The sequence below is a fragment of the Bos mutus genome, chromosome 4, assembly GCF_027580195.1.
Source record: "Bos mutus isolate GX-2022 chromosome 4, NWIPB_WYAK_1.1, whole genome shotgun sequence".
In the NCBI taxonomy this organism is placed as follows: Eukaryota; Metazoa; Chordata; class Mammalia; order Artiodactyla; family Bovidae; genus Bos; species Bos mutus.
The window spans coordinates 9,427,037-9,447,724 of record NC_091620.1 but is presented as its reverse complement, the minus strand read 5'-3'; the positions used below and the strand labels follow the sequence as shown (position 1 = coordinate 9,447,724).

The following is a 20,688-nucleotide window of genomic DNA, read 5'->3' as shown; positions in this document are numbered from 1 at the left end:
GCCTGCCAGGCTCCTCTGTCTGTGGGATTCTCCAGGCAATAATAAAGTGGGTTGCCATTTTCTCCTCCAGGGGATCTTCCCCACCCAGGAATCGAACCTGGGTCTCCTGCATTGCAGGCAGATTCTTTACTATCTAAGCCACCAGGGAAGCCCCTAAAAAGTATTGTCATAGTGAAAATGATGCTGATAAGCAAGCATTGTTATCTATGGGGTCGACCAAAAAGTTTGTTCAGGTTTTTCCACAACATCCTACAGAAAAAACTCTAATGATCTTTTGACCAACCCAATACTACCAAGCTGGTGATGGTCTCAATTATTAACAGTTTCTCTTGCCAACATTATTTCATGCCCCTTATGTGAAACCTGGAGCTATTCTGCCTGGTCAAGAGAAACCCCAGGGATGATTTCACTGCCATCCAATGAAGGAGAGGATGAACTGCTCTCCTGGGAACACAGCAGTCTTTCAAGTCTTCATCGTCACAAAGCTTTATGAGTCCTCTGCTATTAATACATGACTTTTAACTCTACAAAGTTCATCACAATTACAAAGCATTTAAAATTCAATCCTAGGACTTTCCTGGTGGTCCAGTGGTTGGGAATCTGCCTGCCAGTGCAGGGGGCACAGGTTTGATCCTTGGCCCAAGAAGATTCCACATGCCACAGGGCAACTGAACCCTTGTACCACAACTACTGAGCCTGTGCTCTGCAGAAAGAGAAGTCACTGCAGTGAGAAGTCCATGCACCGTAACTAGCGAGCAGTCTCCACTTGCTGCAACTGGAGAAGGTCCACATGCAGCAACGAAGACCCAGTGCAGCCCAAAAAATACATTAAAAAACATAAATAAAATACAACCCTAAAATCAACTCATCAATTGATATGTATTGGGTATCTACTATTCATTCATTCAAGAAATGTTGATTAGGTGCATACTGAACATAGGAAGTGGTACCAAATTTGGGGGCAGGTGGGGAACTCACAGTTAATAAACAATAGTCCCACTCCTTCTCTCAAAAGGCTTAAAGACCAGTTGAAAAAGGAATTAAAAACTGATTTGGCAAAACTAATACAATTATGTAAAGTTTAAAAATAAAATAAAATTTAAAAAAAAAAAAACTGAATGTGGGAAAGCACGGTGAGCAACTGAATGACGTATAAGAAATGATCCTCCAGAGGACTTCTACCTGACTGAAAAGATGTAGATTAAGCAAAGAAAAAATAGAGAACTACAAGACGTGTTGAACAAGTAGTAACACAAGGGCAATGAGTTCTTGAAAGGAAATGCTCAGTGAATGCTTCCAGATAACATAGAGAAGACTGGAGTATATTAGAGAAGGTATTCAGGCATGAGGGCAAAGACAGTGGGAAGGATGTACAGGATCAACAGGTGTTGCTGTGAGAAGGGACAGTGTCATATTTGGAGGACAGAGAGAGACTAATTTAATTAGAATACAGCATCTCTATAGGACTTCCCAAATGGCTCAGTGGTAAAGAATCCACCTGCCATGGCAGGAAACTAAGAGACCTGGGTTCAATCCCTGGGTAGGGAAGATCCCCTGGAGAAGGAAATGGCAACCCACTCCAGTATTCTTGCCTGGAAAATTCCATGGACAGAGGAGCCTGGAGGGCTACAGTCCATGGGGTCGCAAAGGAGTCCGACATGACTGAGCACAGCACAGCACACAGGACAAGGGTAAACTAAAGAAGGAAAAACAGGCTTTGTCCAAATTGTGGGAGCACTTGAATGACTAAGAAAAAAAGAAAAAACCTTATGCACAACCTAACTAATACAAGGAAATGGATCATTTGTAATAAACCTAAATTTAATTTGCATTTCCGATTTGCTTCTTTCACTATACAATGATGCTACGACAGAGACTGGCACGTGCACCACCACCATGCCATAAGGAGTCAAGCTTTTCTTTTGGAGCCCTTAATCATCAAAAATCTTGGAATTATCACATTTGTACAGGATACAGGAAGAGTCTATGATCACCTGACCTGAATATCCTTTTTCCTTAAATTAAAATCCTGGGAGGAGCAGGTGGGACGGGACTGGTATTCACTCCTGAAGCTCTTCTACTCTGCTGCACCCCAGGGAAGCCAGCTGGCAATCCTACAGGGTTATTAGGTGTCTCTAAAGAAGATCCTGACCCCGTACCCAACACCCCTCTCGATCAAAAGTATCCGCCTCCAATGAGGGACCCTACTGACCTGCATCTCAAACAGAGGGGAGTAATTCTCTAAGATCAGGCGATTCTGTTGCTGGGTCGACCTCAGGGCAATGAATCTCCACTTTAGCTTATGTCAATCAGCAGAGCATCTAAAATGTGCCTGGGTGGAGGAAAACAAGAGGTGGCATTTCTTTCTGATCACAGCAGGTGAACAGATCATCAATCAGGACCCAGATTCAGAGAAGAAAGAAATAAAAGAGCTGCAGGGATGTTCAGTCTATTTCCCAACTGATACACATCCAGTTCTGTCAGGATCAAATGGCCAATGAAATTCAACTCCACTTTCCTAGGGGACCCTCCTACGGCCCAACAGTTCTCAGTGTAGAAATACCCCGACCCGTCAGCTGACATTCTGAGTGTCTTTCTGCTGTGCTCATGTATACTACTGTGTTCACTTCACATTTGAATTTTTAAAAATCACTGTAAAGGTCTCACCCCCATTGTTCCCAAGTTCAACACCTGCATTCGAATTTCCAGTCAAAAGCATCAGACCTACATCATCCATCGTGATTTTGTATTCCTTTTCTCACTATAAGCAGAGACTTCCATCCTTGTTGATCCCTTGATTAAAAACATGGTTGACTATAAACAAGTACTTAATTTTACTTTGGGGCCCTTTTTGATGATCTGCTCTCTGTGAAAACACATGAGCAACCCCTCAAAAGTGCTCTGTATCAAATCAATGCCAACTATTGAAGGTCATGACTCCCTGAGTGACTAACTTCACAATGACGCTTGTTTCTTCAGTGTCATCCCATCTCCGAAAAGGTTAACCTCTGTTGGCTTCCGTGCTTGTTCCTACACATGCCAGTTCTCCAAAAAGCACTGAAACGTGCCTCATCTCAAGTCCATCACTACAGATCCTCGGCTTGGGACTCCCACCCGTTTGTCTGTCATTCTGGTGCACACGTGCCTGACACTCAAGGCAGCAACCCAGATGCTATCTCCCTCAAACCGGGGAGATGGAGATGATCAGTCTCAGCTCCAGGAGGAGACACTGTTTCGTGCAGCATAGCCCAAAATAGCGCTGGCCTTTTTCACTGCCATATCACGCTGCTAACACATAACTAATGTGCTGTCATTTATCACCCCCGTGAAACTGGCTATTCCGTGCTGAGGTTTCGTCATCTGCTGCAGTTCACTTGGAGGCAGCCCTCGTTCTCCTTAGATGGAATCCTATCCCAAGTGTTGCGTTTTGCTGTCACTGTTCACTTTTTATTTTTTAAAAATCCTTCCAAACTTTTAGGGAGCTCATCAAAAAAGACTCATGCCACTCACTACTGTGCCAACAAAGACTTCTGGGAAGACCAGAAATACTTAAAAAAAAAAAATTGCACCTTTGAATGCAATACAATTGGCTATAATCTTAAGGATAAAATAACTTAAAACAATTCTGAAGACAATTCTTCTGTGAAGGGCTCAGGTTTTTTTCAGCACCTGAATGGTATTATAGGTATAGATTTGGCAGCCAAGCTGTTTTCTGCCCATCTTTCTATAACTAAGCAAAAGTGTACATGACCACATAGGTGGTGAATGAGACGCTGTAAAGCAGTTTGAGAGATCTCTGAGTAACAGCTTCTTAAGCTCCTTTAAGTCAGGCAGGACTTTTAATGATTATATTTACTTTTTGTGGCTCCCATTTAACCACATTCCCTGGAGTTCTGGTGGATCTGAGAGAAGAAACAGAGGACATATCAGGAAACTCTTGGTGCCAGCCTCACAAAGTCATGACATAGCCACGGTGTAGGCTGGTCCAGGGATTATGAGGGAAATGAACCTCAAATCACCCCAACTCCAAGGTCTCTTCCTAATGGCTGGCCCAATGGACTTATTGTCCTGCTTGCTTTGCTTGTTCACTTCCTCTGGGGGTCACTTGCAGATCTGTTAAAACAGGCTTTTACTCCCTCTCCAAGGTGTCTGTCCACATCCCTTAAGGAATGGCCAGATTCTGAAAGCCACCATCTCTAATAAGAACAGCATTTGGGTCCTGCTCAAAAATTGCCACCATATCAACCACACATAATGGAAAAATGCAGATGCAAAGAAAGGCAAAATGTGGTATCACTGTTAAGAAGCCTCAATCTCTAGGAACTATAACGTATGCTGGTTGGAGCAACATTGGAGAGCTGATTAAACTGATGGACTACCAAAGGAAAGTAGGGCTTCCCAGGTGGTACAATGGTAAAGAATCTGCCTGCCAATGCAGGAGACACACGGTTGATCTCTGAATTGGGAAGATCCCCTGGAGAAGGAAATGGCAACCCACTCCAGTATTCTTGCCTAGAAAATTCCATGAACAGAGGAGTCTGACAGGCAATGGTCCATGGGGTCACAAAAGAGTCAGACATGACTGAACACGCACACATGCACCGAAGGAAAACAGTCCTTGCTTCACTCTTACACTCATGAGCTTCTGCTGCTAAGTCGCTTCAGTCGCGTCCGACTCTGTGCGACCCCATAGACAGCAACCCACCAGGCTCCCCCGTCCCTGGGATTCTCCAGGCAAGAATACTGGAGTGGGTTGCCATTTGAGCTGGTCCATTAGTATAGATTCAGCTATTATCCTGGAGAAGGCAATGGCACCCCACTCCAGTACTCTTGCCTGGAAAAGCCCATGGACGGAGGAGCCTGGTAGGCTGCAGGCTACCTGCATGAGTATCACTTCTCACTTTCATGCATTGGAGAAGGAAATAGCAACCCACTCCAGTGTTCTTGCCTGGAGAATCCCAGGGATAGAGGAACCTAGTGGGCTGCCATCTATGGGGTCACACAGAGTCAGACACGACTGAAGTGACTTAGCAGCAGCAGCAGCTATTATCCACAGGCAGACAGAGGGTCCCTAAATTTCTATCTCCCACCCTAAGCTCTCCCCTAGACTCCAGTGTCCCATCTCTAGTTGCCTGAAACACAATTCTATGGGGATATTCTGTTAACGCCTCACATTTAACAAGCACAAAGCACTATCTTCTTGATCCTAATTCCCAACCATACAGGTTCAGAACTTCACCCTAATTTGAGACTCTCCATTTCTTAGAGTCAATGTTAAAACTCTCAGAAAATTCACTCTTTCAAAATCTCTCTTAGCTCTGTGTTCTTTCTCTTCAAGGGCCCTGCCCTAGTCTAGCCCCTCCTTCTTGTATTGATTGAACTTGCCTTCTAATTGGTTATCTCTCCATCCATTGGCTTCTCCAGTGATTCACTGTGAACACTGCTGCCAGAAAACTCATCCTAAAAATACTACTTTCACCATTTCACTCTTCTACTGAAAAAGTATAACATCAACCATCATCTATGAAGTAATCATGCCCTGCTCAAAACAATTTAAATCTGATGAAGCCTCTTGACCTAAGTTAGGAACATCAATAAATAGCAAAAGACACCATGGGGAACAATCACTAAAAGCCAGAATGTAGGAAATTCTACAGGACAAATGATCTGGCTTTGTCAATACATAAATTTCAAGAGGTAAAAATGAGATGGACAGGAAATTATACATTAAAAGAGTTTCAAGAAACTTAATAAGCACACTGTTGTGTTTAAACCTTATTTGAATCCTGATTCAGACAAACTGTAAAAAACATACAATTAGGACATTTGAGAAATGGGAAATGTGAACACTGACTAGATATCTGATAATAAGAAAATTATGCCTTTAGGTATGATTATGGTTTTTAAAAGGAGACCTTATCTTTCTGAGATTCACACTGGACTACAGACAAAACAATATGCTCTCTAGGACTTTTTTAAAATAAGGGAAAGGGAAATGGGCAGGGGTAGAAATGAGACAACAGGACTATATATTGGTAGCACTGGCAACTGTGAAAATGTGACCATGGGTGCATGGGGGTTCATTATACATTTCTTTGTATTTCTGAATAGGTTTGATGTTTTCCATAATAAAAAAAAAAAAAAAAAAAAATTGTAATGGCAGCCTATGGCCAAAAAAGGCAAGTCCAAATTGCCCAGTCTCTATTATTTAAAGATCTCTATGGCAGTCAAAATTATTCACTTATTTTTGGTAACACTTTCCAAAACTGATCCAAAAAAACCTCCATTCTTCCTAACCCTCTATAATACGATGTGTATTACGTATTCAACCCTAATCATGTTTGGATGTTCCAAATCTCTCCTTGCCCGTGAGCTCATGTACTTTAACCCATTCTGACCTCTTCCTCTGTGATCTCTGAAATTTTTCCCTGGGACCATAAACAGCTCTGTATTATTGTTAGTTATGTTTTTGTCCCACCTCCTTGCAAAATTGATTTCATAAACTTCTTTTACCTGTACATCTTAAAAGAGAAATGTCTTTTCCTTTAGTTAACAACAACCAACTTCCATTAATATAAACCTGAAAAACTTATATAAGTAATAAATAGGGGTGGGGAGAGAAGAAACAAAACATCTGTTTCTTATGTTTGCTGTCTTTGGGCTACTAAATAAGTAAAGTTGACCAAAATCTCAAATGGAGGTTACAGCACAGTCATTTAGCTTTCCTTTCCCCTTTAAAGTGTGTAGATATTAAACAGCATTTTCCTGTCTTTATGGAGCTTCAACATGCTATCATTATTTACTTCATAGAACACACACTCCCTCCTAAACATGCCACAGTGGCACATCTTTCCAAATAAAACTAAACTCACTTCTTACAAACTTCTCCCAGCCCTTAAGACTTGTCTCCTAACAGTCTTGGTTTTATTATGACCACATCTATAACTACTTGCTTATCGTAGCTCTTAACCAGATTGTGCACTAGAATCAGCTGGAATTCTATTAAGAGAGGCTTTGTAGATGTAGGATCCACAGGTCATTCTGTTTGGGAGGAAGATTCAATGACTACTAATACTGTGACTACTAAGATATTCAGAACATTCGGGTTATCTAAACTGAAGCCACTGGCAAAAAACATAAATGAGATCATTTTTTTGACCCTATAGGGTAAAGCAAGGGCTTAAACCAATTTTAGTGAACTTAACAAAATACCTGGCATTTTAGGATTGGAAAAGCCAAATCTCTATTCAGCGACTGATATCCACTGAATCTTGAAATCCTTAATTTTCACAATCTGAAAACATGTATACATATACAGGTATAAATAAAACTTCTTTACATACACTTAGTAAAATTCCTAATAAGACATATCCCTCAACCCAAAATCTTTCAAAATACAAGAACTAAAATCATTTCGACTAAATGAGTCAACTAAAAATATCATAGAATTTCCAGTTGAATGTCAACATGTCAAAGTCCAAGCCAAGGTAGGCATTTAAATCACTGACTGAAACATTTTAAAAGAAGGCCAGGGCCAGCTGAGTTCTACACGTGACTCTTCGGTGCTGTAACGGAGCCTTGAACTTGAGCAACCGCCACGAATGCACTGGGAACCAGAGAGTCTCCTTGGCTGCCCAGCACTTTCTGCTCTCAGTAATGAACATAAAACAACCTACCGAGAGTCCTAGGCAATGGAAACTGACTTAAATTTAGAGGAAGATTTCTACTTTAACTTTCATGTGTTAACTGCATTCCATTCATCGGGCAGCACACTATCCATTGACAAGACAGAACAAACATCCCAGCACCTTTCTGAAGACTCAATGGCCTGGCTGACAGCATGTCTTTAATATGCCACTCAAAATAGTGGCTATCAAAGAGCTTTAAAGGCTGAGAAATGAAGAGAAACTATTTCTGCAAGAATAATCTCACAAGTTATCCGGCCTAAAATACTTGGGGGCGGGAGGGGAACCTAGTTTTCCTCTAAGAGGAATAGAAGGAAGAATCCTCAGCTAACCAAAATATCAAATGAAATAAAAATCTAAGAATAACCTAGTTTCAGACTTGGATTCAAAATAGAAATTGCATTTGTCCCCTTGAAAAACCCTCCAGGTCATGGGTCAGTACCAATACGATTTGTGGATTTTCACACCTGACAGCAAACTTCAAGTTCTCTCTGCAGGAGGGTAGTTTTATCACTATTTAAACATTTCAGTGGCAGTTAACGAAAGTAAGATGATGTCCCGTCCTGTCTCTGTTCATTTCCAGAAAAAGAGATCGGGTGCTGTAAAGTGAAGTGTCTTGTGGCGTCACCGCCACTGGTTCGACAGTGTGATTACAACCCCCTGCTTCCATCTGCACAACACGGCCTGGTACATCCAGGGCTTGCTTACACACGTAAGCCAACAATGACAAAGCAAGCAGTTTTGTTTTGAAAAGAGATGAGGGAAAAAAATGAGTTGTTGTTATTTTTTTTCCGGAATCAAAACACCTGAAAGATATGTTTGTTCAAAGTGATCCTCTTCTTTCCTCTGTTAAATCCCACAAGAATTGGAGTATTTTGTGTTTCTAGTATACCACAGTCTTACACACTTAAAAATGTGCAGTCAATGGTATGACAGGCATGTCATCAAGCAGGTGACATTTGGGAAGGTGCTGCTGCTGCTCAGAGGGACAAAAACACGTATTCCTATTATCACAGTTTCAAAAAGAGTGTAAAATTGAAAAGGGAGTTCAACGGTGTGTGGTCACAGAGCCGACACCAGGAGAAGACGCTGACACTGTTACTGTGACGGCTACAGCCTTGTCTCCACGCACGGCTGTCTCCAGACACAAACACACTGAGACAAATGAGCCTTCCAACTACACGACGGACTCTGCCTGCCAGGGACAGCCCAGGTTCCAGTGCAGAAAGGCTGCCAAAGTCTCCACATGATCAAAAATTGTTTTCTTTTCCAAGATTTAATACACAAAAGAGCATTTCAATTTTTCAGCAAGAAACACTTTCTGTTCAAAGAAACACTGAAATTCGAACTCTATAACACTTGAAACTCCATTTATATGATCCCGTCACCTTCATTCGTGTGGGTACATGCTTACTACATGCATCCATGGTTCTCAACTTTGTCTGTTCTCCAGGAATGATCTTAACCTAAAGAGCATTCCACCAACAAGTGTAAGAAAACTAAATTGGCCCTAAGCTCCAATACTTTGGTCACCTGATGAGAAGAGCCAACTCAGTGGAAAAGACCCTGATGCTGGGAAAGATCGAGAGCAGGAGAAGGGGCGACGGACGATGAGAGCACACAGTTGGCCCCAATAGCTTAAACACTAAAACATCACTAAAATACCTGTCATACGAAGAAGCAGCAAAAGCCAACTACATGGTTTTAGAGTTCCCAAAAGACTCCTAAAGGTTTACAAATCTTTCTCTCTTCACTGTACTCCTCTAACATGCTCCATGAAAGCCTGTTGTTTACTCCACTATAAGACAACATCTCAAATAATATAACCCACTGACTCTCTATTAGCATACAAAATACTAATAGTAGCCTTGCTTTAGTCTCCAGCCGCTACACCCAGCCCTTTCAATGCTACCTTATTAATCCAACTTCATCTCACTACACGCCAGTCAAAATCCACCACGGGCCAGTATCACCTAAAACAAAGGTCCTCAAACTTGGACGTGCATATAGTCACCTGAAAGGATTATTAAAATACAGAATGTACGGCCGCACCCCTAGACTTTCTGATTCAGTAACTATGAAGTAGGAATAAAAATCTGCATTTTTAACATGCTCCCAGGTAACACGGATACTGCTGGTCCAAGAAACATACTTTGAGAACCACTGGCCCAAAGCAACAGTTCCCAATTACAGGATCTCAAACAAATGAATCACCTTAGGAGCTGAAACAACAACCCCACAAAATCCAGTGCTTATCTACAGTGATTCTTATTCAGAAGGTCAAGGATAGGACTAGGTATCAAACTGGAGGTAAATTTTCCTGACCTTTCAAGATGATATACACTGATTTCTGTCTGGCTTGTACTATTTCTGATGAGAAGTTAGTGAAAAAAAATTTTTATCACTGCTTCCCTACAGGCAATGTGTCCTTTTTCCCTCTGGGTACCTTGCGGATTTTTTCTTTGCTTTTCAGATACCTGATGATAATATGTCTAGGTATGGTATTCTTTGTGTTTATCTTCCTTGTGATTTGTTGAGCTTCTTGTATCTGTGGGTTTATGTTTTTCAACAAATTTAGAAATTTTGGGTCACTGTCTCTTCCAATAACTGACTGCCCCAATCTCTCTCCCCACTGTCGGTATCTGCAGCCACACAAACGCTGGATTCCATGATATTGTCCCATAGGCCATTATGGCTTTGTTCACTTTTCTCTTCAGTCTATTTTCTCCCTGAACTTTAGTTTTGGTTGGTTTTGATAGATTTTTCTTGAAGTTTTCTGATTCTTTCTTCTACAGCATGCAATCTGTGGCTAAATATATCTGGTATATTTTTCATTTCAGATATTAATCTTTATCACATTTTAAAAATTCTGGTGATGAGTCATATTTTTTGGCTTTTATTCAAGTATAATAATTGCATGCTGGACAACGTGGTGAATCATTATTGAGAATCTGGATTAGGTTACTTTAGAGTCAGTTTCGTTCTGGCAGGCGGTTAATTCACGAGTGGATAGGCTAACACTGTAGAAACCTGGTTTGGAGCTTTATTATGTGAAAGTATAGTATCCCTTACTATATGGTTAGATTAGCCCAAGTCCTAACACATAACCTTTCTGGGGACATCTGAAAGCACAGGATGTTCACCAAGTTCTCCTTACACTGGCTGGTCTGAATGCCAATGCTTCCCAGCATTTGGCAACTTGTGCAATTTCCATTCAGCTCAGTCCCATGATAGCTATTTGCCACGCCCTGGAGTGTGTGAAACTTCATCTCTGACCAAAGGCTCAATAGCACTCTTTTCAGATTTCTGGGGCTCCTTCACTCTGCAATTCCCTTTCCTTTGGTATCCTAATCCACAAACTACAGCTGCTTCCACATCCCTGAAACCTGACCTCTGCTTCATCTGCTTAGAGTCTGCTAATCTCTGTTCTATTTCCTACGTCACAGTTTGGAAAGCATCCCCAGAGAAGAAGCTGGGATGAACGTGAAACTGACCTTATGTATTCTCTTCTCTCAACTAACATTCTGATTACCTGAGTCCATCCAGTTTTCAAGTCACTTTGGGTAGGAGGTAACCTCATCATGGACAGAACTAGGTGAATTTAATTCTATTTTTGAAACAGCTTTAAAAATCTATTATCTTGACAACTATACATCAATAAAAATTAATTTTAGAAAATCTACTGTCTTATCCTTAAAATAAGTATGTAACCTGAAAAGCTTATGTTTCCATGACAGATGAACAAACCAAGACATAAAATATTAAATAACCAGTTTCTGAGAAATAAAGATATTTTATCCAATACACAAATATTCAACAAGCACCTACTATGGTTCCATGGTAATCAACATAGCAGCAAAACAAACTCAAGGAATATAGTTGCAATCTATATTCTTTCTACTGAACCATCAATAAAGCACAGACTACATCCAAAAAACTGTCTAATGAATGAATAACCAGGAATCAATCAATCTACCAAGAGCATGCCTATACTCTCAAAAATGAATACAATTTACATTCATGATTTATTTTTTCCTGCAAAGACTCCTATTTGCTATGCAAATAATTTCATTTCTACATAGTTACATTTTTCAATTCCCTGTATATACTTATTCTTTTTCCTATTAGTAGATGATGTCTAACCAAGTCACTTCTATTGAGCTATGTCAAATTTGTTTCCGCTAACTCTTAATTGTATTTCTCATTTTCATCTGACCAAATCATATACATTTTCCTGGTGCATGGACAGAAAATATAATAAAATTTCTAAATACCACCTCTGCAGCATCACACCAAACACTAATATCATTGCTCCGATCATCAACAAACCAAAGTGATAACATTTATACTTTACAGGTTTATCTTCATCTCTCAACATAAGCTCTTGACCTGTCTTTTACCCCAACATATTCAAGAGCTGACTATACAAAAAATGGTCATAAAATTAAGCTACATGTATGTTTATAAAACAGTGTTTAAGAACATTTTCATACTGATTACATAAATATATGACTAATTCCACCAAAGTAACGTACGTTACAACAGGAAGTCAAATACTATAGATTCCTGATTGCTACATATTAAGAATGTCCCAATTTTAAAGTCTGGCCAAAAAAATTTTGTTTTAAAGGTATTTTGAAGATGACAGAACTCCATAACATCAGCAACCATCACCCTTAAATAGAAACACAACATTCTCACTCTGTCTATGAGTAAGGAAATATTTTAGGTGGCTGGTTTTTTTATGTTCCTACCTGTTATTCTGAATCAAGATGGCACCCTTTGTCAAAGGACCTTACCTGCAGAACATCTTGGATCTTCACCCACACATCGGCCATGTCATACAATTTGACATCTTCCTGCTGACTCAGTGGAGTCACCACAGTGTCCTGCAGGTATCCCAGGACCACAGAGTGTGCCGTGGCTACAGCGTTAAATTTGTCAAACAGCAACTCCAGCAGTTCTAGAAGTAGCCTAGTGAAAAAAACAAACATTTACATATACACACACACACAACTGATTGACACTGGGCTGCAAGAAAAACATCAAGCTAAAGTAGCACACGGCCATGTTAAACAGCACATTGCATTTCAACAGGCTGCACTTCAAAGTAACCTCTGAAATTTTATCTAGGCCCAGATTCCTCTGTTATAAAATGGACATGGTGAAATCTGACTGAGAAATACAAGTAGTATACAATATCAGTTAACACGTGAGATCTAAAAAATAATACAAATGAGTCTATAAACAAAACAGAAAAAGAATCACAGATATAGAAGACAAACTTATAGTTACCAAATGGGAAAGGGAGGGGGAGGATAAATTAGTAGTACAGGATCAAGGATACAAAATACTATAAATAAAATAGATATTAAGAATTTATTGTATAGTGCAGGGAACTACATTTAATATGATAAATCTGTAATGGAAAATAATATATAAATATATAGAGAATAATATATAAATATATAGAGAATCTCTACATAAATATAGAGAGAATTGAATCACTCTCCTGTACATCTGAAACTAATGTTGTAAATCAATTATACTTCAATTTTTTAAAATGGACATGGTGTAAAAATTTTAAAGAGAATTGTAAAGGCCATGAACCAGCAGTAGCAGCTTAATACACAACTGTATTAACATCATTCAGTGATCTCTATACTGTATGTTCATATAAGAAGTTTTTCTAAGGAATTCAGGCAATCTTTCAGACAACGGTTCAAATGTTACACAGAATATGCTATTCTCTAGCAATAAATTGGGCACTCTGGTAAGGACACTAATCCTTTTAGTCATGGAAAGCTGAGCTTGCTCCCATTCAAATGTGTGGCCTTACTTGCCTGGAAAAAAAAAAAAAAACACACACACACACCTGCCAAGCAATCTGACTTTCACCACAGGGAGCAGCTTAAGGCCTCCGCATTATCTCATTTTTCATAGTGAGAGATGCTGGACACATATTATTACATCAATTTTATACACTCAAGGGCACAAAATGAGGTGCAAGGCAGCTGAGCCTAGAACAAAAGCTGATGTCCATGTCAGTGCATCCAGCCATCTACCTCTCACTGTACTTTTACAACATAGATGTATATGCAGAGATGGCTCAGAGTTTATATCATGGATGCAGAGTAATTCCCCCATCTCAAGCCTTACAGCATCACTGATCACCCATGCGTGGAATCATTCTTTCCTTTTCTGGACTTGAATGGTAGTATACCCCACTTTTAAGGAACGTATCACATGCAGCTGACTATGTGACTCAATCAATGTGGGTCACTTATTTCTATACAGACATTTCACCTCCCTTCCCCATTACTAGTCTTTTAGAGCAGACACTGCTTTGTACATCATTGTATACACTGGAGCACTCAGAAGAATGATCAGCAAATATCTGCTAAATGAATTTCATGTGTATACCATGAACGAGTACAGACAATCTTGGAATGTGACTTTTATTGTATAATCTGTGGCTCTCAGTTCATAGTTCCTATGGAGACTTATGAACCAACCTGGAAAGTAGAAAAGGAAAGCAAAAGAGCTTGTTGGCAATGTCAATTAACAAGATTTTATTACCATAAATAAGAGGCTATAACTACAATCTCATCAAAACGTATAGCATATTATCTATTCCTATGGCTTCTTTACTGCCCAATTACTATAATTAATGTGCTAACATGACAGCCAGTAACCATCTTATGATAAAACCCTAATATCTTTTTGACATTTTAATTTAGACAAGACAGAATCAATAAAAATTCATGTAGGCTTCCGAGTCTGGAATATACATAGATAATTTAGAATTATACACTGTATTTGTAAACAGGACCCATTTTACCTTTGAATGAGGATTTTTTTTAAATCTTGTAAAGGTCAATTCACACTTATACTCACATTTACCTAAAATAATTCTTGATATTCACCTCTGTTATATGACATCTACTCACATAACAGAAGAGAGCAGTACAACGGACAGGAAGATATATCTAACTTAACAACCGAAATAGTTAACTTCAGTGTAGGTAAATAATCTGGATAAGAATGGTATCTGGCATCATACAGAGAATATACCTGATTAAGCTAAGGTTCTACTTTTCAAATAAAGATTTATGTTGAGTGTGTAAAGTGTGGTTCCCAAATGTCAGTCCACAGACCACAGTGCATTTTTCAGTGGTAGAGAGAAAAGTAAGACCATACGCTGATGTTTTACAAAAGTAAATGTATTTACTTTTATCCTTTTGGTATTCTCTTGATACGAAAAATCTTATTTCCGTGACAGCAGCTACACTCCCAAATGTCCTTACTTGACAAAACTAAAATCTAGTAACACTATGCTATACCCCAACATTCTCGAAATGATTTTTTATGGGGTCACAAAGAGCCGGACACGACTGAGACGACTTGGTACAGCACAGCATAGGTGACTTGTAATATTTTGTTAGTTTCAGGTGTATAGCAAAGTGATTTAGTTATAAACAACTATCTATTCTTTATTGGATTCTTTTCCCATATAGGTTATTACAGAATACTGAGTAGAGTTCCCTGTGCTATACAGTAGGTCCTTGTTGACTATTTTATATATAGTATTCGGTATACGTTAATCCCAATCTCTTAATTTATCCCTCTCCCTCATCTTTCCCCTTTGGTAACCATAAGTTTGTTTTCCAAATCTGAGTCTGTTTCTGTTGAAATGATACTGATTGAAATGAAATGAAATGAAATATTGATTCATGACATTCAAAAGCATGAGACAAATTCGTGCCCAACTTCCCAATGGCATGAAGTTCTAGGTACAGGCCTAACAAACCCGAGATAAAACACACTGGAAGAGAGGTGGCTCCTCCAACGGGAGGGGCTGTTGCTAGTTAACTCCAGGGCCACCAGACTCCATGACTGCACACACCTTGGCTACTACTCAGGACAAGAGCAACTCGGCAATGAGGGGCAGTGCTCTGTTTAGAAAAGAGACCTAAGGAGGAATTGAGGTGTAAAATGAGATCCATGGCATCATAACATTACGGAAATAGCAATCTCTGTTTAAAATGCTGAGACAGGGCCACTGCACCTGGAGGATCAAGACCAAGATAGATCTGTTGCAGTGTGACCATCAAAAGTCATAAGAGAGGCTACATGGGGAAGAAAAGAGGGAAAAGAGCCAGGCCAGAAGTGGAGAGATTCTACCTGCCACTCTGCCTACTTTGAAACATCCACCAATTTCCAAGACAGGAAAACCTTCCTCTGCCTCCCCACAGAACAATCTTGAATATACCAATAAAATCTGCAGCTCAGACAGTAAAATTTAAAACTTTTATGCTGCAAGTGATATCATCCAGAAAGTGAAATGGCAACTCAAGAAACGGGAGAAAAATATTTGCAAATAATTTACCTGATAAAGGATTTGTATCTAAAACATCTCAAGATTTCTTATAACTAGTATCAAAAAGACAACCAAATTTTAAACTGGACAAAGGATTTGAATATATTAAACAGTTCTCCAAGGAAGATATATGACTGGACAATAAGCAAACAGAAGATGCTCAACATCTTAGCCATCAGAGAAATGCAAACCAAAACCAGGAGATACCATTTCAAGCTACCCGGATGGCTTTAATTAAAAAAACAGGCAAAAAAGCATTGGAAAGGATGTAGAGAAATCTGAACTCTCAAACAGTGCTGGTGAGAATGCACAATGCTGCAACTGCTTTGGAAAACAGTTCGGTGGTCCCTCAAAAGATTAAACACCGAACTACCACATGGACCCAGAAATTCCACTCCTAGGTACGTACCCAAGAAAAACAAAAAACACATATGTACAAAAACATGTACACAAAAGCTGACTGCAGCATTATTCATAATATTAAAATATTAGTAAAACAATAATAGTAAAATCTTAAAAGTGGAAATAATCCAAATAGCCATCAACTGACAAATGGACCAAAAAGAAGTGGTACATTCATACAATAGAATATAATTTAGCTATCAAAGGAGATAAAGTACTAATACATGCGACAACATGAACCTTGAAAATGTTATGCTAAGTGAAAAAAAGTCACAGAAGACTACATATTGTGTGATTCTATTTATATGAAATACTCAGAATAGGCAAAGTCTACAGACGGAAAATATGTCAGTGGTTACTTAGGTAGGCGGGAATTGCCCACCACAGCATATGGGTTTTGTTTTGCAGCAGGGGACAAAAATGTTCTGGAACTACATGGCGGTGATGGTTTCCCACCCTGTGAATATACTAAAAACCACGTTTCAAGGTGTGATTTGTGTAGCATGTGAACTATATCTCAATAGATCTTTTTTTTTTTAATCATCAGCTGTGGCTCTGAGTTAGGACACTGAGGTCTCAATCCCTCCCCTGTGGTGAAGCAAAAATACATACAACAGTGAAAAAAGGAATCTGATGTCTCAAAAACTGAAGTATCATTAATACTGATTCCTGTGGACTCTCATTACCAGGAGGACATTAGCTTTCCTCTTCTGGTTCAGTTGTTTTGTTTTGTTTTCCCCTTTCTCATATAAATAACCTGAAAAGAAGAAAAAGATGCACATTCTTTCCCAACATTGAAAATTCCCAACCCTGTAATTACGAGAAAATCTGTCAACTTCACCAAGTGTTCCCATCTGAAAAACCAAAGTATTAATTAATAGCTGTTCCAGGAGCTTCACACGACTGAAGGATGGATCACGTTAGAAAGTGGACAGAATTAGTGGAGGCAATGGTACCATAATTAAAGAGGGAGGGGGGTTCAGGATCCCTTTGTTGGAGTTGAGCAACTCTGAAGACAATGGTTACCTTTTCTGATAAAAAGACAGAGAGCGAGTGGGGAGAGCAAAGCGGGGGGCGGGGCGGGCGGGGCGGGTAGTAGGGAAAGAGAATGAGAATGAATTAAAGTGAAGACAGAAATTCCTGAAGGACTCCTTCTGGGTTTAGATCTGAAGATGTTAAGTTTAAGGTGTTATGCACTGGTACTTGCATATGCAAGTCAGGAGCTCAGGAGACAGACTGATACTGGAAATTTACAAAGTGATAAATATTTGAGGGAATGAGATTACTCAGGGATAATATGCAGAGTAAGAAAAGCAAGCCAGACCCAGCATCAATACTTCCTGAAATAGTAGCTGTGAAAAGATGGTTAGGAAGCAAGGAAGGAGGAAGAAAAGAAGACAGGAAGGAAAACTGTAGGAGACAAAGGACAAGAGAAGAGCAAAAGAGGCAAGGCCACATGGTGGTCGGTGGAGGTCAAGACAGAAACATAAAACTCACAGGTCCTGGTGACCTTGGAGAAAGGGCTCCAGGGGAGCAGTGGACGCTGAACTCAGCATCAGGATGAGGAGTGAATGGCCAATAACAAAGAAGAATCCAAGTCAGCCCCACACTTTGCCAAGGCCCACCATTCCTCACCAGCACATGCCTGCCTAAAAAAGAAAATGAAAAAGCAAGATGACTCTCCCTCAATGCAGCAGAGAGAGACCAGGCATCACTCACATAAACAGGACATACACTGCACTGGTCTGGTCCAATTTAAAGCTACCAGAAATAAATGGAAATATGTTGTTAGCGGCAGACACACTCAGGATAACCCCCACACAAAGCCCTATGAACGTCATTCTCCACTCCACTCTCCCCACCCCACAAAATATTAACTAAAGAAGAAATAAAACAAGACACTGCAGCTAGCTCAGCTGCTTAAATCCTGTTAGGCTCAAGGTTTTCACCACTGATCCAAAAGACAAAAGAGCAGGCAGAGTCATTAAACTACCAGACAGCAGTCCTTACACTGAACTGAGTTAAGAAAAGGCCTCAGACAGGAATAAGCCTAAGAATCATGGAGATGAGAATTCCCATTAACTACAATTTCTACCAGTCAGAAGAAAATCTCTCTCTCACACACACACACAGGTTATTTCCAGAGTCACAAAATAGTATGCAATAATATTCAATATAACATCACAGTTGGTGAAAGAAAACTTCATTCCTGAGATGGCAATGTGGTATAAATGCCTATATGCAGGACTGGCATTAGAAAGCTAGACTTGGTACCAGCTCTCTGCTGAACAGCCATGGGATGATCAACATATCATCAGACTGTTCCAAAATCTCAGGCTCCTCAAACACAAATTTCCTCAGGTGAATTTCCTCATAAATTGTGAGAATTAAACAGAAAACTCAAAGTGGAAGTATACTGAAAAGCAAACTCAGAGCAACAGTAAACTTCTTTCTGTACCTTTAACAGTTACCACCCAGAGTAGGAAAACAGGGAGAGACAAGCGATACTTCAGATGTCCCCATGGGCCAGCGGCATCTCTGTTCTTCCCCCAGCTTAGTGAAGTCCTGCTTGTATTGCCTAAGATACACTAGTACCATCCCAACAGAACCCTTCTTTAATTACGTTAGTCGGAGGCAGGTTCTGTCACTGATAACTAAGAGAGTCCTAATCCACATTGCTCAATCTCTCAGTCATGTCTGACTCTTCTGCAACACCGTGGAGCAGGCTGGGGAAGAGGTTCCTGATAAGGCACCCCCAGAGAGGCAGAAGCAGAGTGGAAGAGTTGGAGGAATGGAGCCAGGCTCCAGGCTCCTCTGTCCATGGGATTTTTCAGGCAAGAATACTGGAGTGGGTTGCCGTTTCCTTCTCCAGGGGATCTTCCCGACCCAGAGATCAATCCTGAGTCTCTTGCACCTCCTGTGTTGGCAAGCAGATTCTTTACCACGAGCGACACCTGGGAAGCCCAAATTCACATTATAAGAACCAATTCCTTCATTCCTTTTTGTATAATCCCTCCAAACAAAAGCAGATGATCACAATGGACTGAGAGAACTGACAAAACAGTGACGTGTATGGCCCTTCTGGGCCAGAGAGTAAGAACACAGCCCCTGTCTGCATGTGGGATTCTTCACCATCTGAACCACCAGGGAAGCCCCCTGCTGACTCCTTCTACATGGTGCCCGCAGCTAACGCTCTCGCGATGGACAAGATCTCCAGTGAGGCAGGAGTGAGACGATGACAATGACGGCAACAGTAAGGATCACGACAGGAACCACTACACCAACACAGCCACTCCGATGACAACAGGCAGGCACTGCACAGAGCGCACGCGCAATCCTCACGCCAACTCTATGAGGAAGGCTCCATTTGTAGTCCCCGTGTTATAAACAAAAAACTAAAGCTCAGAAACAGAGAACAAAGTGTTCAGTCTGGGACAGCGTTTCTTTTAAACGGTGTTAGAAAAAAAAAAAAAGGAACAAATTCAAGAAAAGAGGCAGAAGAGTTATGAGTACCGTACAATGTTAGGGAAACCAAGGCTGCCAAGAGTCAATGAAACTGCCCATAATTCCTCTACCTTCTCACTGCCAACCAGTTTTTACCTCTGGCATGCTATTAATTCTCACAGAAGTCTCAAATCAGCATTTTGCTCAATGTAAGATACGTACATTACTCCACGTAAAACAGATAACCAACAATTACCTACTTTATAGCACAGGGTAAACAGCATACTATGCTTTGTAATAACCTGTGAGGGAAAAGAATCTGAAGAACAGATGTATATGTATAATTGAAGTACTTTGCTGCACACCTGAGACTAACACAACACTGTAAGTCAACTATACTAATAGAGAAAAAGGGAGAGAGAAAGGAAAGAAAAGGAAAGACCCTCTTCAGTCCTTATTCAAGACAGTGCAGCACTTGCTTCTATTGACCATGCTCTCCTCCTTGAAACGCTGACTTCCAGCAAATGTTCCAGCAAGGCTATCACCTGCTCCCAGCAAATCATAGACTCCATTCCTCCGACTCTTCCACTCTGCTTCTGCCTCTCTAGTGATGCCTTATCAGGAACCTCTTTCCCAGCCTGCTCCTTAAGTGCTGTCAATGCTGCTCAATCCTCACACTCGCTCTAGGTGAGCTCATTCACCACTGTGTCCTCAAACATCCACTCCCTAATCTCCCAAACGTATCTTCTGTCCAGATGGCTCTCCTGAGCTGTCGAC

At 40.4% G+C, this 20,688-nt stretch overlaps 1 protein-coding gene across 2 annotated transcripts in view; it reads right to left on the bottom strand.

The window, feature by feature from the left end:
• EXOC4 (exocyst complex component 4) overlaps positions 1-20,688 on the bottom strand; it is an 803,152-nt gene that overhangs the window by 682,398 nt on the left and 100,066 nt on the right. For both annotated transcript variants that reach the window (XM_070369027.1, XM_070369029.1), the window contains exon 7: positions 12,485-12,659. In XM_070369027.1, coding sequence (XP_070225128.1) covers positions 12,485-12,659 — 175 coding nt within the window. The remainder of the gene's footprint in view (positions 1-12,484; positions 12,660-20,688) is intronic.